We start from the raw sequence: 22,004 nt of genomic DNA on the forward strand, positions 1-22,004 counted from the left end.
CTTCTCTAATAGGAGTGATCGGCACAGGAGTTGCCCTGTCTGTCGCCTACAGATGACTGGTGCAAATGAATCTTGGGTGGTGTCAGATCCACCCACTGAAGATGACATGGCTAACTATATTCTTAACATGGCTGATGAGGCAGGCCAGCCCCATCGGCCATGACCTGGGGATAAAAATCTTCTGTTGCTACTGTGGGCCGTAAACACTTTGGTCATGGGGGAAGAATGCAGGAATATTGTGGCACGGACACAGGAAAACTTTTTCCCACCCTCTTATTTTTGCTATTCTGACAAATTGTCCTGTTTCTTTTGATAAACTTTCCATGTCTTCCATTTGTGGTAAACTAAAATTTGCTACTGTTTTAGACTATATTATTTTCTATCTGTTCTAATGTGTATTAGAACTAATTGCTCTGTGAATCCTTTGCTAAGGTAACATTAGCATTTCCAGAAGCTTCTGAAACACTACTATTTTTCAGGGCAGGAGTGTTCTGGAATATTTTTAGTTAGGTTTAAAATAAACCTTGAATGTTAAAAAGATGTAGCCATCTGAGAGAAAAATTTAAATGACTAAAAATGTAGAATACGTCAAAGTGCACATTACTGCTTAAAGCTAGTCTTTGTGCTGGACTCAAAGGAGTATGTATGCCCCCTTGTGGTTAATTATTGCTCCTATAATGTTTTTACTTGAAATAATCAACAATTTCATAACTTTAGCAATGAAGCTACATATTTTTAACTAAAAGTTCTTAAGGTTTTTTTTTTTTCTTTTGCCATGCTGTTAAATTTGAGTGATAAATATAAAGTTGGGCATGACCTTGTCTTGCAAATGGCTTTCTGCTTGGGAATCTTCTTGGCTCTTCTGGAAATGCCTTCCTACAGCTGGGAAACGATTCTCAGTGGCTTTTTATAACGCTCACACTAACTGGAGTTTCAGAAGGAAATTTTTCTTCATCCCAGATCCTAAATTTTCTATTTCCAAATTATGATAAATCATTCAATATTAGTTGATAGTTGCTTTTATTTTCTTAACTTGAAGGCGTCTGAGGTTCATATTTCTTAGATTAAGAAAGAAAACAAAATATAAATTTTTCACCATATGTACATAAAACACCTCTGAAAATTAGGAGATAATTTGGCTTTCTGTTTCATTGTATTTCCTTTGAAATACTCTGAAAGAGAGTAGTAAAAATAGAAGTATGTCTCCAGTAGCATCTCAACCATTTTTTTTAAGACTTCGCTTATAAAATTTTTGCTGAGCAGAATTTTTGTTTTATATTAAACATTAGCATTTCAGCATATCATAAACCTGACATCTCCTATAAAAAGCATTTTAACATTCCAGGAAAATTTTCTGAACTATAATTGGTAAGTTGTAATTACTACTATTCTAAGTACTAAGTTACATAATTTTAAGTTGCTGCTTATTGATGACAGAATTTTTGGATCCTAGGATTTTAATAGGCATACAAATTGTATAATCTACTTCTAGGAAAAATGTCTGATGGAGGGTACCTTGATTTTGCTCACAGACTACTGATGACCTAATCTACTGACATTCATGATGGGGATAGTTAAGTACCAAAGGCTAAATACTCATTATAGTTGTTTATGAAAGCAGAGTAATGGGGGCTCTGTCACTGTTAACCTGGTAACATGTGACCTTAGAAAGGGCCTTTCTCGTGTTTTAGATTCCTACGTGGTTTTCATACTTTATTTCGGTAGTATTTCACCTTTATTTTTCCCAAGTAAAATCTTACAGAGTCCCTACATACATAAACACACACACATACCCTACCCCACTGTATAAAAGTCATATTTTATTAATCTGTTTCATTATACAGTATATAAACTTTACACACTATGATAACTAAAAATTATAAAGTCAACCAGTTACATTAATGCATTGGTGATCTCAGGTGTATTAGAATTTGGTGAGAACACATTTGTATGATGGGGATTATTTTTTTAATTTTCTTTCTTAAAAAAATTTTTTTGTTTAATTGAAGTCAGATTTGCAAAACCCTAAACCTTCACCATGGATTATTAATATTTCATGAAGGGTATTTTAAAAAGCTTGGGATAGATGATTCACTGAGATCTTTTCCAGCTGTAAGATTTTACATTGTCCTTTTGGATCAAACTCGCTGAGTTTAATTGATTGCCTAATTTTAAAATGTTTCTGAAAATAAAGTTGCTTTACAGAGTTTTGGATCTTTCCAGGTATAGCCAATGGTTTGTCCCCGAGTATCCCTCAGTCTTCACGGAACTGCTTAATAATGATTGCAGTGACTTGATATTGCCGAAACCCTTTTATTTTACAATGTGAGCTCCAAGACACTGACTAATCTACTGTGAGATATAACGTTTTTATTAGCCTTATCAAATACATGAGCACACTAGTTCTGTGCTCACTCCATTAAACTGGGTGATAACTCTTTAGACATGAATGTTAGGTAGATTCTACTGTAATAACTAATCTTAAAAGTTGTAAATTTGTCTAAATGATGAAGTGGATATTTTTTGTATTCTGTACAGCTTTGTCTTTTTTAAATCTCAAGTACTTAAATGCACTTACTATGTTAGTAAATGTAATGTGTGCCTTCCAGGATTTGTGAAATGGTTTTATGAAGTGTAAGGATGTGTTTTGTTAAGTTACAAGGTTTTTCTTATCCTAACTCAGTAACAAAGGGTTTATTTGTATTATAATGCTATAGAACTTTAGTTTGAGAAAATGAGTTTGACTATGTACTGAAATTAGATGTTAAGAATAAGAATATCTGTTTATTCTTAGGACAGACTGATAAATTGTGCAATAAATAATCTTTAGCAAGTAAATTTTAGCAAATTGAAGAGATTTTTTTCTTATGTAATTTCTTATTCTTATATACTGTCTGTATTCCAGAGGACTATTTTATATTGTGCTTGGAGAGTTTGTGATGTTTGTGTGCTATAAAATCCATTTCAAATTGGATTCAATTCCTTATGCCTAATATATATATACCTGGGTCATAAGGCTGCTTTGAGAATACTTCTGGTTCAGTGATTTTCGGCATTGGGGAGTTGGATTCATTAAAAGGCAGTCCGAAGAATTTGCATTTTAACTTTTTTTTTTTTCTCCCATAACTTAAGTTGAGCTTACTTTGCGTATCCAGGAATAAGAAACTACTTAGAGACTGAGGAAACTGGTTGATTGTCCACATTTATGATGGGCAACACAATGACAGTGTAATATAAACAGTGGACAACAGACTTTCATTAGTTTTCATGTCTCTTTACCCTATTGAACAGTAAAAATCATTGATAAAATACTGCACCCTATGAAGTATTTTCAACATATAAGAAGGTAACTAGAGAAGCATCTTAGAACCTGGATACTAATGAATCTAGAATGCTGAGAAGGGGACGTCCGTTTCTGTTGTACATCATCGTCATAGGGAAGTACACTTTATTATCAAAAGGCATAATAGTTTCCTCATAGATTTTTATAATCTTGCAGCTGTTTATAGTCTTACCCTATCATCTTAATGTCTTTCTAATAAAATACTTATTCCTTAACAGTCCGAGGTGCAAAGATTTCCAAGGAATTACGTTTGTCTGATTTGTGTTTCTTTTAATGCAGCTAGTTGCAGTCAGTGTTAGTTCAGGTATAGAATGTTTAGCTATATCACCAATATATCACCTTTAGTTTTGTCTATAAACCCAGTAAAAGATGAATATTCTTTCACCGACATAACACTCAGAAACAAGAGAAAGGCAGGGGGATGTGCTTTCATTTTTGTTTTAATCCAAGATAAGAGGAAGTAAAGACTCAGGACAGGCCTTGACAAATGGCAGCCCTGGACCATGATTTGTTTTCATGAGGCATAGAGCAATGATGTTGGTCATTTCAACAATACCGTTGAAAGTAACAAAGGGAGCTAAAAGCATTTTAGAATAAGTAAGGGGTAACATACCTCAAACTCTGAACTATTATTTTAGAAACGCAGGCCAATATATAATTGCCTTTGCTTCCAACTACAAACACAAATGAAAGTAGGCATTCACTCGCAAAGAGGCCAGTTACATACAGCAACGTAATATAAGTACAAATTGCTATAGAAAAAAATGTCTGAAAAGCTGGCTGATGAGGTAAAATCCAAAAAATACTGGCTGGGTAGACTAAAGTAATATCCAGGGAAAAGGAAATGATCATGTGTGGCTTTGCTCATGAGCTGTATCAGGGCAGAGTTCAATAAAAAGTCAGATAAACCAACCTGTTGCCAGTGAGTCAATTCTGACTCGTAGTGACCTATAGGACAGAGTAGAACTGCCCCATAGGGTTTCCGAGAAGCAGCTGGTGGATTCTAACTGCCAACATTTTGGCTAGCAGCCGAGCTCCTAACTGTGCCACCAGGGCTCCAAAAAGGTAGCAAAGCTTTACCTTCTAGGTCTAGGAAGCTTCAGTTTGAAAGTTCTGAGTTTTTCTAGTGAATCTCATCCATGCCTGAGTCTTAGTAAAAGATAAATCAGCAGTTATTACTGATAGCTCTTCATGATGCCCAATCTTAAAATAAAAAGCAAACATTTGCTTTAAATAGTATTAAATTGAAACAGTTTTAATTTATTGAGCCACTGTCCTGACAAACAATAAATTTTTTTAAATCCTTGGTACAAAAAATGACAATGACAATCTATAGTACTTGTTGTGTTAGGGCAAATGTATATAAATAGGGGCTTTGAAAAATAATGAATTCCTAAGAGAAATGCTGGATTTTCATTCAATTTCGTAATTAGCTATGAGATGGCATATATGTTTGCCTAGTGAAAAGACTAAGTTCCTATCGTAAGTTGACTAGTCGAGGGGACAAGCATTATAAGGTTATAGGACAAGACAATCTAAATTCAAATAAGCATTTTCACACACAAAAATAGGGTTCTTCTAACTTTGTCATAACTAAAAAGGACTCCCCATAGGCTAAATTTGCCCACAGAAATAGCTGGGAGGGTCCTTGAGCAGCTTGTTGCAAAATACACATCCTTCAGGCGCACATACACTTTAAAAGCTGCCAAAAGAAATTCATTCAGTTATTCAACATTTTTTGAGCACCTACTATGTACCAGGCACTAGTAACACAGATGAAGAGTACATTGGTAAAGCTTAAATTTAGATGGATCTTAAAAAATACTTCCCTCGTGGTACCTGGGACCACTATATCTTCTGAAGTCTCTATTCAGTAAAAACAGAAATTTTGCCTTTTAAAAAGAAAAATGTGTCAGGTTGCAGTGTTAAAAAAAAAAATTAACATTTGTGAGGCCTCACGGAATAGTAGGAAAATGACTGGATTAGGAGTAAAGAAACAGTTCTGGTCTTTTACTTATTAGCTGTGTGACCTTAATTCTAAGCAAATTTCACTTCCCCAGCCTTAACAGTAAAATGAGATGGGCTTCAGTTATAGCATATTAAAGCTAAAAGGAACAGAGATCATCTGTTATTGTAAGCTGTCTAGTCGATTGAGTCCATTCTGACCCTATAGAATAGAGTAGAACTGCTCCATAGGGTTTTCTAGGCTGTAAATCTTTACTGGAGCAGATCGCCAGGTCTTCTGCAGAGCAGCTGGTGGATTCCAACCTCCCACCTTTCAGTTAGCAGTTGAGCACTTAACTGTTGCACCACCAGGACTCCTTAGAGATCCCCTAGTCTTGTGCTTTTCAAAGTTTTTCCCCAGGAGTCCTTAGTTCAAAGGAAAGTATTATCCAGAAGCCCCAATACAAAACTGATGAAAGCAAAGTCGCTTTGAAGAAACAAGGGCAGCACCCAGAAACTCACTCGCCCCTTCCCTCTCCGACCCTGAAGTGGTTTCACAGAACACCATGTGAAAACCACACATCTAGTCCAAACCCTCACTTTTTAGACGAGGAAACATTTGGCTTCCTAAATAGAAATGGGGCCTAAATAAAACACTTTTAAGAAATTCATTTAAAAAAACACAAACTGTCAAGAAGGAAATTTTCTTTTTTAATTTTCTCAAAATAGCGCCTTTATGAAAGGGAGCTTTGAAATGGATTTTAAGGCAGCCAGCCAGAGGCTGAAATGAACAACTACCAACTAGCTTGCAGGGCCTATAGAGAAGTACGTACGGCAGAACACCACACAGTCCCCGTGTCTCCTGGCATCTGACCGCAGAAAATCCTGGCCCCAACAATACAAGCACTGGCGGTTTCAAAGGAAATATTTGGAAAACTAGTAATGGGTTCAGACAAGTGCCCAACTCCCTGATCTCCAAGGAGTCATCATCATCTATCACTCAGAAATACTAACAGAAGTGGGCACGTTAGATCTTAAAGTGAACAGTGCCACCAAAAATCACTAGTTTGAAAGTTCTTCAGAGGCATCCTCTCCCTGGAGGAAAGTCCTAGTTTGGTATCTTGACCACCGTTAGTCATAGCCAACTTGAAATTAAACCAAAAAGTTGAAGTGCCTGTCCAGTCCTGGGCCTATGTGGTCAGGGCTGTGATCTCTTCTGATTTCATGGCATCGGACAGGAAGCTGAGCTCATTGCATAAGGTCTCGTATCGGAATGCCATCCGGATCTGAGCAACATTTGTCTTTCGAATGTCATTTCCTTCAGGTCCTTCTTTGTAATAATTTTGTCCCAGAAACTTTTGTTTTTCCTGTGGACCAATAAAAATACAAATGAAACCTTATACCTTAGATTTACTTTTTATATCCACATAGGCACCTATAACAGCCATGGAAAATCAGACTAGTCCCCCTTAAGCAGATCCTCACTGAAGACCTCTCCCCATAAAAAACCAAAACTTGTTGCCATCGAGTCAATTCTGACTCATAGCAACCCTACAGGACAGAGTAGAACTGCCCCATAGGGTTTCCAAGGAGCAGTTAGTAGATTCGACCTGCTGACCTTTTCGATAGCAGACGAGCTCTTAACCACTGCGCCACCAGGGCTCCATCTTTACCCATAGCAAAAAAGTCAAACCTACAGCCATCAAGTTGATTCCAACTCATGGTGACTCTATAGGACAGAGTAGAACTGTCCCATGGAGTTTCCAAGGAGCAGCTGATAGATTCAAACTGCTGACGTTTTGGTTTGTAGCTCTTAACCACTGCACCATCAGGGCTCCTGTCTTTCCCCAGAGGCTGTTATAAAATTCTTCCTATCCTTCTTGTCCTCAGGGATGTCACCCTAGCAACCACATTCATTACCTTGGTTCCTGGCTATGCTTTCCTTGATCAAAGGGAAAGATAAGGACGGCAAGAGCTGCTGGGGATGGAGAAGCACGGTGAATGTGTTAAGTCTCTAAGAAGTCCCTCCTGAGAGTTGATAAGTGGGCAGTCAGGTGTGGGGGGAGGGGAAGGAGCACACCAAGGAACCACATCCACACAAAAAGAATCGAGCATTTAACTCTTCTCTGCTTTGTCATTCAACAAGAAGATCACCTAAGGCAGCCCTCTTCCTGTGCCGGGGGAGGTTCTCAGGGACCCAAGATACCATCTAAAGCAATGGGTCTCCATCCAGGCTTCACATCAGAATCACCTAGTGTCTTAGTTATCTAGTGCTGCTGTAACAGAAATAGCACAAGTGGATGGCTGTAATTAGCAAACAAATTTATTTTCTTACAGTTGAGGAGGCTATAAGTTTGAATTCAGAGAGCGGTCTCTAGAGGAAGGCTTTCTCTGTCAGCTCTGGAGGAAGGTCCTTGTTTCTTCAGCTTCTGCTTCCTGGTTCCTTGGAGATTTCCATGTGTCTTGGCATCTAAATTCATCTCTCTCTCTCTGCTTGCTTGTTTAATCTCTCTTATATCTCAAGAGATTTACTCGATAGACTCTACACTAATCCTGTTTTATTAGGATAACAAAGACAACCCATTCCCAAATGGGATTATAACCACAGGCATCCAAACCCAAACCAAACTCAGTGCCGTCAAGTCTATTCCTACTCATAGCGACCCTATAGGCCAGAGTAGAACTGCCCCATAAAGTTTCCAAGGAGCGCCTGGCAGATTCGAACTGCTGACCCTTTGTTTAGCAGCCGTAGCACTTAACCACTACGCCATCAGGGTTTCCACCACAGGCGTAGAGGTTAGGATTTACAACACACATTTTGGGGTGACATAATTTAATCCATAACACCTAAGGAGCTTTAAAAAAATTACTGATGCCCAGTTTTTTATTCAATTTAGTTACTGTTCACCTATTCAAGAAATACTGAGTGCCTACTAAGTGCCAAGGACTATTGTAGGTCCTGGGGATATAATGCTGAACAAAACAGTCTGTGTCCTAAATACATAGTACAATATCAGTAGTAATAAATGTAATGAAGAAAAACAGATTGAGGAGATAAAGAATGAAGGGAAGAGTGTGGCTATTTTAGAATGGCTATCAGGAGCAAGGAGGTGACATTTGAGTAGAGATCTGAGAAAGGTAATGGGGTCAAATTTAGGAGGCTTCCAAGGATTCTTCTAGAACATGAGTTTCATTGTAGCAAAGACCCTGTTTGTTTCGTTCATCATTGACCCTCAGTGCCTGGCACACAATGGGCACTCACCGGACATTTGTTGAGAGGATGGGAAGGACAGAGGGCAGTATGGGCAGACGCCATACCTGATGTGAGAGGCCACTCTGCAGCACACTATTCCTGGCGATTTCACATAGGTCACACGTGCTCAGCTTCCACACTTGAGCTGCAATCGCATATTCTTCCATAAGTGCTTCCTAGATCCCTCCCCCGAAAGTAAATTTATTAGATGGTAGAATATTCATTCCAATGGTAAACATATTTCCAAAGCTAGAAACATTAAGCACATAGCAAAAAAAAACCTTGCTGTCCAGTCAATTCCAACTCACAGGGACCCTATAGGACAGAGTAGAACTGCCCCGTAGGGTTTCCAAGGAGCTGCTAGTGGATTTGAACTGCCAATCTTCTGGTTAGCAGCCGAACTCTTAGCCACTGTGCCACCAGTACTCCAGCATAAAGCAAGCATATTTAATTTTCCTTCAATAACTGGCCTCTTGATAATCAAGCAACGTAACACCTGTGAGTTGGAGTTGACTCAACGGCACACAACGACACCTTCTTTGAGTGAAATCTCAGGTTACCAAAGAAATATGAAAAGAACACCTGCACATTTGTTTTTTGGCCTGCAGTGAATGCCTATGGTGTTTGAAGCCCTGAGCTGGGCACTGGGGATGCCAGTCTCTGCCCTCCTGTGACAGTCCCCCTTCTCATGCATGTATTTAGTACCTGCTCTGTAGCTTTGCTTTTTCTTTAACACACCGTTTTCTTTAAGACTGTCCAAACATAAAAGTTAACATGAATAAAATGCCAAAGGTAGAGATGGAATATTAAAATGAGAAATAGTTGTGGTATAAGTAGTGAGATAGCAAAAACCCCAAAGCATTTGGGTTTGAGCTGTGGTCGTGCTTGATCTTCTGAGGTGTGAAATGATGTGTGTTAATCCTCAGCCCACCCATCACCCCTTCCCGACCTCGACCTCATTGCTTCTGTATCCTGGAACAGTGGTTCTCAAAGTATGGTTCAAGGATGCCTCAGGGTCCCCAAAACCTTTTGGGGGATCCACAGGTTCTCCCTTTTCCAACTATATACCTGTGTAAGGTTGGATTTTCTTCATATACTTTGGTGAAAATGTCTATTACAACAGATTGAATGCAGAAGCAGATAAGAGATCTATCTTCTGTTAAACCAGATATTAAAGAGGTTTGCAAAAATGTAAAACAATGCTACTTCTCAATAATTTTTTTCTTTTGTTTTGGAAAATATAATTATTTTGCATAAAAACTGCTAGTTGTATGAACACTTAATTGATTTATTAATGTTATTTTTAAATGAGTTAATAAATATTTTAAAATTTCTCAGTTAATTTCTAACACAGTAAATATCAGTAGATACGATCCACATAAATAAGAGCTCCTTGAGGACCTCAGTGTTAAAGAGTATAAAGGGGTTCTGAGACCAAAAGTTTTGAGAACCACTGTCCTAAAAAGAAGACATTGGCTCTTCTATTTCTGCTAATCAGTGGCTGGTCTTATCAACACCATCAAAATGTGCTAAATACACTTATGGCTGGTCCCCATGCATGACATCACCTTTCCCTTCCTCTTTGGCCAGAGATCCGAAGTCTAATAATAGTATCAACAACAATAACAATAATATTAGTAAAAAAAAAACAGCCAACATTTTGGATACTTGCTATATGCAGATACTATATTAGGCCCTTTGATTCATTATCTTAATGAACACTTACAATAAGGTAGAGGTAGAGATAGAGTCTATTTTATCCCCATTTTACAAAGAAGGAAAAAGATTCAGAGAGTTCAAGTAACTTGACCAAGGTTACAGAGCTAGGTAAGTGTCAAAGAAGGGGAAAATAGAGAAGGGCAAAGAAGCGAACTTGTGCCTTTAAGGGTTCAAGGACCCCAAAGAGAGGGTTCCTGAAAGGCATATTCCCTAACTGGTGGCTTACCTCTCATCTCACTGGGCCACCAGCCCCACACCCAAAGCAGCATTGACTTGTTAGAGACTCTGGAGGCTGAAGACACTGAAGACACCTAATTAATTATTACTCCACTATATTATACCACGAGGCATCTGGCCACTCCTAGTCTCTTCCCCACCACCATGTCACTCACTTCCTCTAAGTTGTTTTTCAGACCCTCTGGAAAGCCCCGGAAGAGTCCAGATCTAACCGGCTCAGAGTAGCCAGATGTGGCGAGGAAAAGACCACGATGACTGACAAAAAACCCTGGGCTGCCACACATGCTCAATAACGCAAGAGAACTTATGTCAAGGAATAAAAAGACTCATGTCAAGGAACCAAAATCACTGGAAATGCATCATCAACAATAGTCTAGCCCATTTCAAAAGCATTTTGGTCCATCGGCTAATCCCATGCTGAGTCTTAGCACCACGCTGTAAAAAATAATCAGTAGAAACTGTGAATAGGTAAAACCTCTGATCCAACGAATAAGTATAAATTGCACGTTGCTCACGAAGATCGTGGTACTCAATCCGAGGTCGATACCTCTGAGTTCCTGTTTGCTAGCCTGCAAAATAGACTCTTCCTCTCAAAGACAACGTCTGAGAGTTTGGCTTTGTGCACGCTGGGCATGGACCCATTGGTCTGGTTTCAGACCCACCTGCTCAGGTCCCTGCAGTGGGAAGACAGGCCAGGACGGACACCTGCTGGGGGCACCACTGCCGTTTCCCCCAAAGTCCTCACCTTCGTGTAGTGGAACTGCATGGGGTCGTCGGTGGAGAGAGAAACATGCAGTCCTTTGTGCAGGAATTCCCTCAAAGGGTTTTTGGAATATTCGAGGAACAGACTATTGTTGCTAAGAGGAGACATCGCAATGGGGATCTGAGCAAGGTAGTAGAGATACTGCAATACCGGACTCTGCAAGAGAACCACCAAATTGATGTGACAAGTGAGGGAGGGAGGGAAGGGAAAGGGTAGAAAGAGGGAGAAGGGAGGGAAGAAGCATTCACCAATGGAAACCAGGGTCTGGGCAGTGTTTGTGCAAGTCCTCAACCAAGCCTGAGCTCCTCAAAGCCAAAACCCACCCTCCTCCCTTCCCCACCCTTATGTCCCTCTCCTCTCTGGTGACTGCCCTCCCTCCTGCCCACTGTTTGACTTGCTCACTGTTGGCTCCAGATCGGGCCCAGCTCAGGGCAGGAAAAGCAGCTGCACTGCCCCAGGCTGACCCCACCCACTTACTCAGCTCCCCTCCCCCAGGTGCCAGTGGGTCACTCCAAGGAGGTGACCCACTTTTGTTGTTGTGTTGCTTTAACCCCAAACTTTCAGGTTGAGAACATAAACACTCCATTTCCTGGAGATAAGCCCTGAAGGGATGGGAAGAGTGGTTTTCCGCTGTCTCAGGCTCCCCACAGAAATGTGACATGCGGTTAGACCTCTCCAGGAACCAGGGCAGGGGAGCATTTTAAGTAACATCATTCCTAAGGAAGTGATCCAGAATTCGGAGAAAGCTGAATGCAGAGCTCAGGGTAGCATTATCTACACAAGGGAAAAAGTGGATGTACTCTGTTGTGTCCAACAACTGGAGACTGGTTAAGTGGATTAGAGACCATCCAGAGGGTGGACCATTCACCCAACAGCCTTTAGCATTAAGGAGAGAGATTTTAGGATGAGGAGAGATGTTACACTGTAGCACAGAAAAATGCCTATGATACAATATGAAGGGACAAAGCAAGAACCAAAATTCCATGTTCATTATGATAATCCAAAACTAAAGCAAACCCACTACCATTGAGTCGATTCAGACCCACAGCGACCCTATAGGACAGAGTAGAACTGCCCCATAGGGTTTTCCAAGGCTGTAATCTTTACAGAAGCTGACGGCCACATCTTTCTCCCACAGATCGGCTGGTGGGCTCAAACCTCTGACCTTTTAGTTAGCAGCTGAGTGCTCAACCACTGCACCACCAGAGCTCCTTATCATAATTTTAAAAAACCCGCTGCCGTAGTCGAGTTGATTGCAACTCATAGAGACCCTATAGGACAGAGTAGAACTGCCCCATGGGGTTTCCAAGGAGTGCCTGGTGGATTCAAACTGCCGACCTTTTGGTTAGCAGCTGAGCTCTTAACCACTACACCACCAGGGTTTCCTTATGATAATAAGCACATTAAAAATACGCTCTGAAAAAAAATAGAAATGAAAACACTAAAAAGTAACACTGGGTGTTTCTATTAAAGTAATAGCAATAAGGTTTTTCTTCCCCCTATTTCTCTATTTTCTAAATTGTAATGTGTTTGATTATATTAATTTCATAATCAAAAATGAAACAAAGGTGACTGTAGTCAGGCCAGCCCAGAAAAAGTTACTGCCTTCTAGCATCACTGGCTGGAGCTTCCCAGGAACAGCTGGAGCCCAGGTGACCCTACTTCTCCCAGAGGAGCCCAGGGCAGGACAGACCCTGCAGGGCAGGCCTCTACGAGGGCCCAGTTATTACCTTCTTGAGGAGCAGCCCATGGGAAATGTTGTCAGCAGTCAGGAAGGCAGACACCAAGTGGGTGATGGAGCCAGCCTCCCCACAGTGAGGCCGGAACAGGAAAGTGCTCAGGCCTCGTTCCCTGTAGGAGAAGATAGGCCATGGGTCCACCCTGCCTGGGGCCCCACAGGCATTGGGCCGGTATTCCCACCTCACGGGAGACAATCACCCATGGCAGGGCCAACACAGCTGACCCAGTGCAGCCCAGAAACTATTCCTCCCAGAACCAAGAAACACCACCTCCGAGGGAAAGAGATGGAGTCTAGTGGTAGAAACAGGCCCTCTTCCCCCAAGCCCCCTTGCCAGACCTTGTAGCCCAGGTCCAAAGAACTTCAGACTAGGAAAGGCCATGAGAATCCATCAAGTCCAACTTCTTTGTTACAATAATGGGTAAACCAAGGCCCAGAGAGTGAAGTCATCTGTTCAATGCCATTGAACAGATCAGTGGCAGAGCTAGCCTTCATTTCCAAAAGCCCAGTCCAGGGCTAACCTTCCCCAATATCAGGCCATCTTCTTTTAATCATGACCCCATTCAAAGCCTCCATACCCATAAACCAGCACTGACTTGGGCTGAGCTAGCAAAGTTCCCAAGGCCCAGCCAGGAGCGGGAGGGATGCTAGACTGGTAAAGAAGAAGGGCAGCTCAGTGTCCTGGGCATCCAACTTCTGTCCATGTGTGTCTTGGTGGGAGTCTATCCATGGAAGAATATAAGCTACGTGAGGGCACAGACCTTGTTGTTGTTCCCTAGTATACAGCCAGTGCCTAGAAGAATGCTGTCACATAGCAGACACAATAATATTTGTTGAAAGAATATATGTGTGAACATTGTTGGTGTGTGTGGTACAATGAACATGTATGTGTGTTAGCACATGCTATGTACATACAGAGACTGCATATATACATATGTATGTGTGTTTGGTGAGTATTGTGTATTTGTATGAACATGTGTGTACATGTGCGGTGTGTATCTGCATTGTACATAACGTGCATGTTTATATCGGCATGCATGTCATAGTGGGCAGGCATGCATGCGTATGTAATGATACCGATATGTGCCTGCGTGTAGCATGCTGGGGAATGCCCAGGTATCCTGAGGTGTGTGGACACATGGACATGTGTGTTGGTTCAAGTGTACATAGACACATGTTTGTGTATGTGCTAGCTCATGAACACAAGTGTGTAAAGGGGCTGGCTCACCCACCTTCGGAGGTTGTTGAGCACCATGATGTTGGCATACATGTAGTACAGGTAGTAGCTGTAGGGCGGGTTCTGCTCACTGGTCCAGAATTCCGGGCTGGGGCTTTTGTCTGAGAACATGTGGTCACTGTGCTTAGACTCATCATCCACGCTGTCGAACCCCGTCACCTGGGCAGGAGGAGGGATCCTGAGCATCAAGCCAAGGCAGAACAGGTCTCCCAGGGCTTAGACCTCAGCTGCCAAATGTTCTCTCAAGGTTTGCATCTCAGCTAGCGACCCTGAAGCCTGCCTGAGGCCACATTCTTCCCGGGGTGGGCAGTGGGCACAACACCACTCTCTGTCCCTCCAGGGCTTCCAAAGGCACCCAGGAGGCCAGACTGGACAGTGCCAAGCACCTGCGTGGTAGTGGTGACAGGGCCAGAGGAACAGTAATGGAGCCATACCCACTACCCATCCCTCTGCAGTGCAGAGGAGGAAGCCAGCGCTACAGGATACCCAGAAGCCACTGCCGTTGGCAACAGCGACAAAGAGCTGGGAGGGGAAGGGGACAGGTATTCCCATGCACCTACTATAAGTCAGACCCTACTTGAAGTACTTTGTGTGTATGAGCTAATTTAATACCCAGAGCATCTCTGTGAGGGGTGGATTGGCCCCATTTTACAGTTGAGCAAACCAAGAGCCAAGGTAATTAAGGAACTTGCCCAAGTATGATGGCCAGGCTCTGAGTCCAAGTGGGCTCAGCATCTGTACTCCTTTGGGCTAAGGGCGGAGGATACCCTAAGGCATGTCCCAAGTGTGGCCACCAGAAACTAGCCTGGATGCCTCACAAACAGGCCAACATGTGCCCTTTTCCAGGAGGGCCCCTTGGAAGGTTGTAGTTCTCAGGAGGCAACTTCTACCGCTAAGCCTTCACTGGGGACTACTATCTTAAGCCAAGGGAGAGGCGCCTCAGGAAACTCCCATCCTGCCACTGCAGTTAAACCTCGACTTGAACCCAAACTATGCCCCTGGGTGGCCCTACCCTGGTCATCAGGCCGGTTGGCTTCCAAAGCCTTCTGGTTGGTTCCAGAGATCAAGCCCCCACCAAGAACATACCCACAGAAGACACAGGACACAGCCTGTTGGCCAGCACATAGGGAAAGTTTTGCTAACACATCTCCCTCCTTTTCCTCAGGCACAGCAACAGCCTGGTAAGGGGCCTCCGAACACCAGGTGGGAGAAAGACTGTCCACCTCACTCCACAACTGGGCCAAACTGGGGGGCTCTCTCAGACCCCAGCCAGGTCTTCCAGCCCAAATGGGCAGTAGAGGCCAGAGGAGCAAGTGACCATGAGCATCTTAGCCAGAATCTTGCCCATCACAGAGTCGTATATGTCAAAGAAAAGGGCCAGGATCCCTGCTATGGCTCTAAGCACACCCTGGATGGGTCTGGAGAGCAGGGAAGGCCTCAAGCTCTGCTCTGTGCCCACTAGCACCATACTTCACCTGAACTCTTCTACGTCCTGGTTTCTCCACCTTTGGGAGAGGGATGATGGCAGGCCCTCTCCTGAGCTCTGGATCCAACTGATGCAGCTCCACCACCTCGGTCTCCCACGGGCCTCAAACACAAAAATGTCCAAACTCCAATTCCTCCTCCACCCTGCCTCAAGCCTGCTCTTCTCCCACTGTTGGCAGTGACCTCTGCAAGGCACCACATCCACCCTCCTACAAAGCCAAACCCTCTGGGAGGCATCCTAGACTCCTCCCTCTTCCCTCTTCCTCACCTTCAGTATTTGCCCAGGTCCTGTCATTCCTACCACCCACCCCTTCTCACCAAGCCCCCTGCTCTGCCCACAGAGTCCTGCCCTACCACCTGGTCAGGACCACGGGCTGGTAAGTTACCACACACCTCACTTTCCTTACTTGGGAGGCAGTGCATTTTAGGTGTTAATGGCACAGGCTCTGGCTTCAGTCTGCCTAATTTTGAATCCCAGTTCTGCTACTTTTTAGCTTTGTCACCTCTGTTTTAATTTCTTCATGTGCAAATTGGAGATAGTGCTTCATAGGGTCTATTTGAGGATTAAATGAGATAATTCATGTGCCTAACACATGACAAGCACATAATTCTGCTTATTATTAATGACAACCAAGTGGGGATAATGGGAAATTGTTGGCATGGACAGTATCATGTCATGATGTGTATCGCTAGGCTGAGCAGCCAGCACTTGATAGATGTGAGCTCTCACCTCTCACCACCGGTCCAAGCTCCCATCATCTGTCTCACTGCTGGAACAGGCCCTTTGATTCTCTTCTTGCCCCTTCCTCCCACCTCCAGCTACCTCTTGTTCCGGGCCATTCTCTGCACAACAGCCAGAATGATTTTGTCTAAAACATAATTTGATGATGTCCCTCAGCAAACCCTTTCCTGCCCCTCTACACACACACACACACACACACACACACACACACACACACACACACACAGGCTCAATCTTCCCTGCCTCCCACCCTGTCTGAAATCACCTTGAACAGGTACTGAGCTTGCTCTCGCTGTCCACACCCTTCCATTCTGGGCACCCTGAGGATGACCAGTTCCTGCCCTCTCACTCTCTTTCTGGTTAAGTCTCTCCCTCATCTCTTCTCTCCTTCTCCCATAACTAACCAAATATGGAAGAGAAACATATTTTTCAGGGCTCCTTGAACTCAACTAACAAGGTGTAAGGACCTTTGTAATGGTATAAGCAGAAGAGTTGAAATATCTGCATTTCTAAAGAAGATACCAAAGCTGCTGCCTGGTTGCTGCCTGGGGCAGGATCCAGTCTCCCCAGCCCCACCTGACCAGAAACTAACCCTCAGCTTCTACCCCAAGGTTGCCCATTCCAGTAGGGGGGTACGCCTTGCCCCAGTACTCTTCCCCCAGGGGTGCCCCTGAGGAGAAGGGGGTAGCCCTCCCTAGACAAGGCTCCATTATTTTAGGAATTCAGTTTCCTGGGGCTAGCAGCCCCATGTCTGGGGCACACAGGTGTCAGAATATAAGAAGAGAAGCCAGGGTGGGGCAACGAGAAAATGACCCAAACACCCAGAATCCTCTCCCTCCCTCCACCACTAGGTGACTTGCCTGGGGCACCACCACACTTACATATTTGAGGAAGAGGTGAAGCTCTCTGTGATCTTGAGGGTTGATCGTGGCCTCGAAAAGAGGCAGGAAGATGTTCTCCAGCATCTTCCCAAAGTTTGGCAGCAGCTTCTTTGACCTAAATATATCACTGGGGGATAGTGAAAACTAGCTTATTAGGCAGGTTCAACAGCCCCCTTGGCCTGTCTGTGATCGGCCCCAGTTATTTCCTCAGACACCTCGAGTCCCCACTTAAACACCCAGAGTAGAGCCAGAGACTAGGCCTGAGTGCCTTCTCTCCCTCCAGCTCCTAGCAATTTCCATAATAATAGGCACTGGTTTGCCAATTCAACACCCATCCACCCCAGTCAGAGAGCTTTCTCAAGCCAGAGGCCACTCTGGGAGTGAGGTGGTGGGATTCAGGTTGACCAAGGTTCTAAGAGATGAGTCCTTAAATTTTCCAGTGATCCAGACTCTGACTCTCAGTTCAGTTTCCCTAAGCCACATACCCCAACCTGCCTGGGGCAATGAGCCCCACACTGGCCAGTCAGCTGGAGAGGACAGTGGTGGTCAGAGTGATACCAGGAAGAGGGCCAGCAACCTGGACCACCACCTGGGTCACTTTATACCCCTGAGCTTACCCACAGAACAGTCTATCCTCACCCTCCAGTGAGAAGAAGGGGGGACAGTAGCTCCCACCACAGCTTTGCACAAAAATGTCCTTTGAAAAAGGAATGTGTCACAAGACCATCTTTGCTAGCCACTCCTCTCCATGAGAAAATCCCTGGGGAGAAGAGGCCTAAGCTGTTAACAGAACAGGACCCACCCTCACTAGTGTAGACTCAGTGCCCATGCTGGACAGGCTGGTGTCCCCAGAGGACAGAGGGCAGCCAGTGGGGCCGCCTCACTTACTAGATCCTGGGCACCTGGATGATCCAGCGCATGTTGGGCGAGTAGACCTTGTGCTGGATGAACCAGCGGGCCAGGTTGGGCCACTCCTCAGGACTGCGGCCATAGATGGACAGCCGCGGCTCTGAGTACTGGTACTTGCTCTCCTCCAGCTCCCGGGCCACCTCCTGGCACCAAGAAGAGCCTGGGTCAGCCCAAGACCATCCCTGCTGTATGGGAGACCCACCCCCAGGTCTGTGCCACCAGCTGCTGCTTCTGGGTGGGAAGCTCCCAGTGCTGCCGTGTGAGCACTTGCTTGGCCTCAGTAGAGGCACCTTCCCAAGGAAGAAGGCCTTGGATCTACACCCAGTCACACTGCAGAGCCAGGCCAGGCATCAGAAAGCATCTCCACGCTGAGCTACCCTGCGCCCATCCAAGTTCAGGCTGCAAACAGAGACAGGCAGCGAGCTTGGATGCTGTGAGCTCTGCTGGGTGTGAGTTCCTCCCTTTCTTCTTCCCAGCAACACACGGCATACAGCAGGGCAGCCGTAGCCAGAGCATTGGGAGCCTGGGCACCTCAGCCCACATCTGAGCTGGGTGGTGGGTGAGGAATGCTCCAGCGAGGAGACAGAAGGCCATGCAGGGCCCCAGCCTCTAAAGGCAGGTGCTGACAGGTATGCCAGCCTCCTACCCCTGCCCACTGGAGAGTGCTCAGAAAGGCAAGAGGCTCACTCACCTTGACCATCCGAGCAAAGTATTCTCCTCCCAGGTAGTTTTCAGTTTTCAAATACAGGTCGCGCAGCTCACTGGCCCCCATGGGGTTGTACTTGGAGTTGAATTTGTCAAAGCGATGGAATGTCTGCCGGCCCTGGAGGGAGGAGACCACCACCAGCCAGATCAACACATTGTTCTGTACTCACCATGCACATCCCCCTCTCCAGGCCTTAACAGACACCAGTGGGCCACCATAAAGATGTCTTCTATGTCATTTCTTGCAGGAAGTCGGGAATTCCTCATGGCCAGGACCACGTATCCTCCCCCTGGTCAGCCACAGAGCCCTTCTTCTGTGAAGGCAGCTTAAGGGGCCTCAGGCTCCAAGGCACTGTGCTGGGAGAATGGCCGGCTAGTGAGCAGACAATACTGAACCAGGTCATTTAGCACTCAGTAATAGTGTTTCCTGTTACTAATTAGATTTTGTCAAGCACTTTCCCCACATTACCTCATTCAGTGTTTTAATAACTTTGTAAGGTCAATGAGGCCCATGGAACTCATCATTTTATATATATATATATAAAAAAAAGAAAAACACAACAGTTGCTGTCAAATTGACTAACTCATGGAGACCCTGTGTGTGTTAGAGTAGAACTGTGCCCTCTGTAGGGTCTTCAATGGCTGATTTTTGGGAAGTAGATCACCAGGCCTTTCTTCCAAGGGGCCTCTGGGTGGATTCAAACCACCAAACTTTTGGTTAGCAGCCAAGGGTGTTAGCCTTTTGCACCACTAAGGAAGTCCTCATCATTTCATAGGCAAGGAAATAAAAGCTTAGGTGAGTTGCCTAAGGGCAGATATAGGATTAGGACTTGAATCTATCTGACTCCTAGTCACAAGCTCTTTTCCCCTGCTCCATGGCTACTCCCCAGCCCAGTTATTCTCTTGGGCCATATCACCTCTCACAAGCTCCAAGGCTAGAAAGAGCCACTTACAAAGCCAGGCTCACTCCAAGGACAATCATGGCCGCATTGCAGAGGACTAAGATCCCAGCAAGGGCTGCTTTCTGCTTGAGGCCCTGGACAGGAGTGCACATACCGCATGGACGTCCAGTGAGTCCACAGTGAGGTCGTAAGGGTCCATGTGCAGGCCGTCAAACACCTGCCGCAGGGTGATCTTCCTGCCCCGCTTCTCGGCCACAGTCCTGTCAGGCTCCGTCTGGTACGTGTGCTTGATGAAGCGCAGCAAGTGCTTCTGGTTCATACAGGCAGCTGCGTGGATGTGTGTGTCCACCTGGAACACAGCGCCCACTGGCCAATGAGCTGGGCCACCGCCTCCAGCAACAAAGTCAAGATGCCCAAACCCCACTATGGAACCATGGAGCCTCAGCACCTTAAGGGCCACGGAGGCAGCCTCCACCAATGCCTGAACCCCTTCCCATTTCTCCTCTAGGCTTTCCAACTGGTCTCCCTCCCTCTAGCCTTGTGGCATCAAGAGGTCTTTTTAAAATGTAAATTTAATAGGTCACTCCCCTATTAACAGATCTTCAGTGGCCCTCATCATCCTCAAGATAAAGCCCAAGCTCCTTAGCCTTCCTGATTCTATGCTCCTGTCACTAAAAGCTACTTACAGGTGCTCAAAGCACCACACTACTGTATACCATGTCATTTTGCCCATGTACTTCCTCTGCCCCGAATGCCTTGTTCCTCCCCACGAATCTCATCCACCTGGAAATTCCCTACGACTTCCTTCACTTGGAAGCCAATCCTGATCCCTCAAACACAACCGATAACTCTTTCCCTTGCATGACGTGGAAGCCTAGCACAGACAGTCCCATTCCTATATATGTCCTCCTCATTCACTCTAACATTCTTCTGTCTACTCCCTCACTAGGCTGGGAGCTCAAGGACAGGAACCATGTCCAATGTACCTAAGTCTCTAGTGCCCTCCCCAGAGCCTGATACAAAGTATTAGTTGAATGAATAGATAGATGAAGGAACAAATGAATATGCGTGGTAGGTTGCAATAGTTTCAACAATACCCACATCTTCGTATAACCCTGAGGGCCCAGCAAATGCTCCACAAAATCCCACTCTTCCCGTTGACCTCTCTTGGAATGCCCAGAGCATTCCTAAGGCAAACCACCAAGCAGGGGTGAATGAGCATGAAAGGCATCAGAGACCAGCCACCACCACATACTTCCTTGGCTTGGATGGTTACACCCATCCAAACCTCAGGGCACCCAAACCCAAAAAGCAGTAGCTCCACTGACCCCAAGCCAGGACGTGGGGTCCAAGGCCAAAGATCTTAGAGCAAATCCTAAAAGCAGGATGCAAAGAGAGCTTGGACTTCTCCCCAGACTCCATGGAAAGGCAGTTTCCTTGCAAAAGGCACCAAAAAGGAGCTCAACAGGGTCTCAAAATACCTTGTGGAATTTCACAGGTCTTCTATCTCTTGCATGTTCCTATGACACAAAGTTGCCTTGGTTTTCCGCTTGCCTTTCTGACCTCTCCTTTTCAGACTCTTCAGAAGACTCATGCTGAATACTAGACCTCTCAATACTGAAATGTCTTCAGGCCTGGTCCTGGGTCCTCTTGTCCTCTCACTATGCACTGTCTCCAGAGGTGATTTGATCCATTTGCAGGCCTTTAGTTACCCTTGCCAACAACTTCTAAATTTATATCACCAGCCAAAAGCTCCAGAATTATGCATACAACTACCTACTTGACATCTCCACTTGGATAATCCAAAGGCACCTCAAGTTTAATATATCAAAAGTTGACTCTCCATCTCTGGCCCCAGCCCAAACCTGATAGTCTTCCAGGTTTCCACATCCCAGGAAATGGTGTGTCCTGCACCCAACTGTTCAAGCTGGAAATCTGGGAGTCATCCTTGGCCTTCCCCTCTTCCGTTCCCCAGCATTCAGTCAGTCCCATCAACTGTACCTTCCAAATAGATCTCAGATCCATACAGTGCTCCCCAACCTCACTGCCACCACAAGAGGCTAAACCTTTAGCCCTCAGTCCTGAATTATCACAATGACCTCCTAACTGGTCTTGCCACATTTTTCTCTTGCTCTGATCCAATCCA

General features: G+C 44.7%; 2 protein-coding genes across 11 annotated transcripts in view; one reads left to right on the plus strand and one right to left on the minus strand.

Annotated features, from left to right (window-relative positions):
• RNF141 (ring finger protein 141) overlaps window positions 1–10,225 on the plus strand; it is a 43,978-nt gene extending 33,753 nt beyond the window's left edge. For both annotated transcript variants that reach the window (XM_003412005.4, XM_010592238.3), the window contains exon 6: window positions 13–10,225. In XM_003412005.4, the coding sequence (XP_003412053.3) occupies window positions 13–163 (151 nt within the window). In that variant the 3' untranslated portion in view covers window positions 164–10,225. The remainder of the gene's footprint in view (window positions 1–12) is intronic.
• Window positions 1–22,004, minus strand: part of AMPD3 (adenosine monophosphate deaminase 3) — a 58,574-nt gene that overhangs the window by 2,806 nt on the left and 33,764 nt on the right. For 7 of the 9 annotated variants that reach the window (XM_023550853.2, XM_023550856.2, XM_023550855.2 and 4 more), the window contains 9 exons: window positions 20,013–20,207; window positions 18,943–19,074; window positions 18,231–18,394; window positions 17,343–17,469; window positions 14,230–14,393; window positions 12,990–13,110; window positions 11,242–11,415; window positions 8,550–8,716; window positions 6,453–6,654 (listed from right to left, as the gene is read on the minus strand). In XM_023550853.2, coding sequence (XP_023406621.1) covers window positions 6,510–6,654; window positions 8,550–8,716; window positions 11,242–11,415; window positions 12,990–13,110; window positions 14,230–14,393; window positions 17,343–17,469; window positions 18,231–18,394; window positions 18,943–19,074; window positions 20,013–20,207 — 1,389 coding nt within the window. In that variant the 3' untranslated portion in view covers window positions 6,453–6,509. Of the gene's footprint in view, window positions 1–6,452; window positions 6,655–8,549; window positions 8,717–11,241; window positions 11,416–12,989; window positions 13,111–14,229; window positions 14,394–17,342; window positions 17,470–18,230; window positions 18,395–18,942; window positions 19,075–20,012; window positions 20,208–22,004 lie in introns of those variants that run through there. The other 2 variants (XM_003412166.4, XM_064288434.1) reach the window with 2 other exon arrangements.

This window comes from Loxodonta africana, chromosome 7 (genome assembly GCF_030014295.1).
Source record: "Loxodonta africana isolate mLoxAfr1 chromosome 7, mLoxAfr1.hap2, whole genome shotgun sequence".
Lineage (NCBI taxonomy): Eukaryota > Metazoa > Chordata > Mammalia > Proboscidea > Elephantidae > Loxodonta > Loxodonta africana.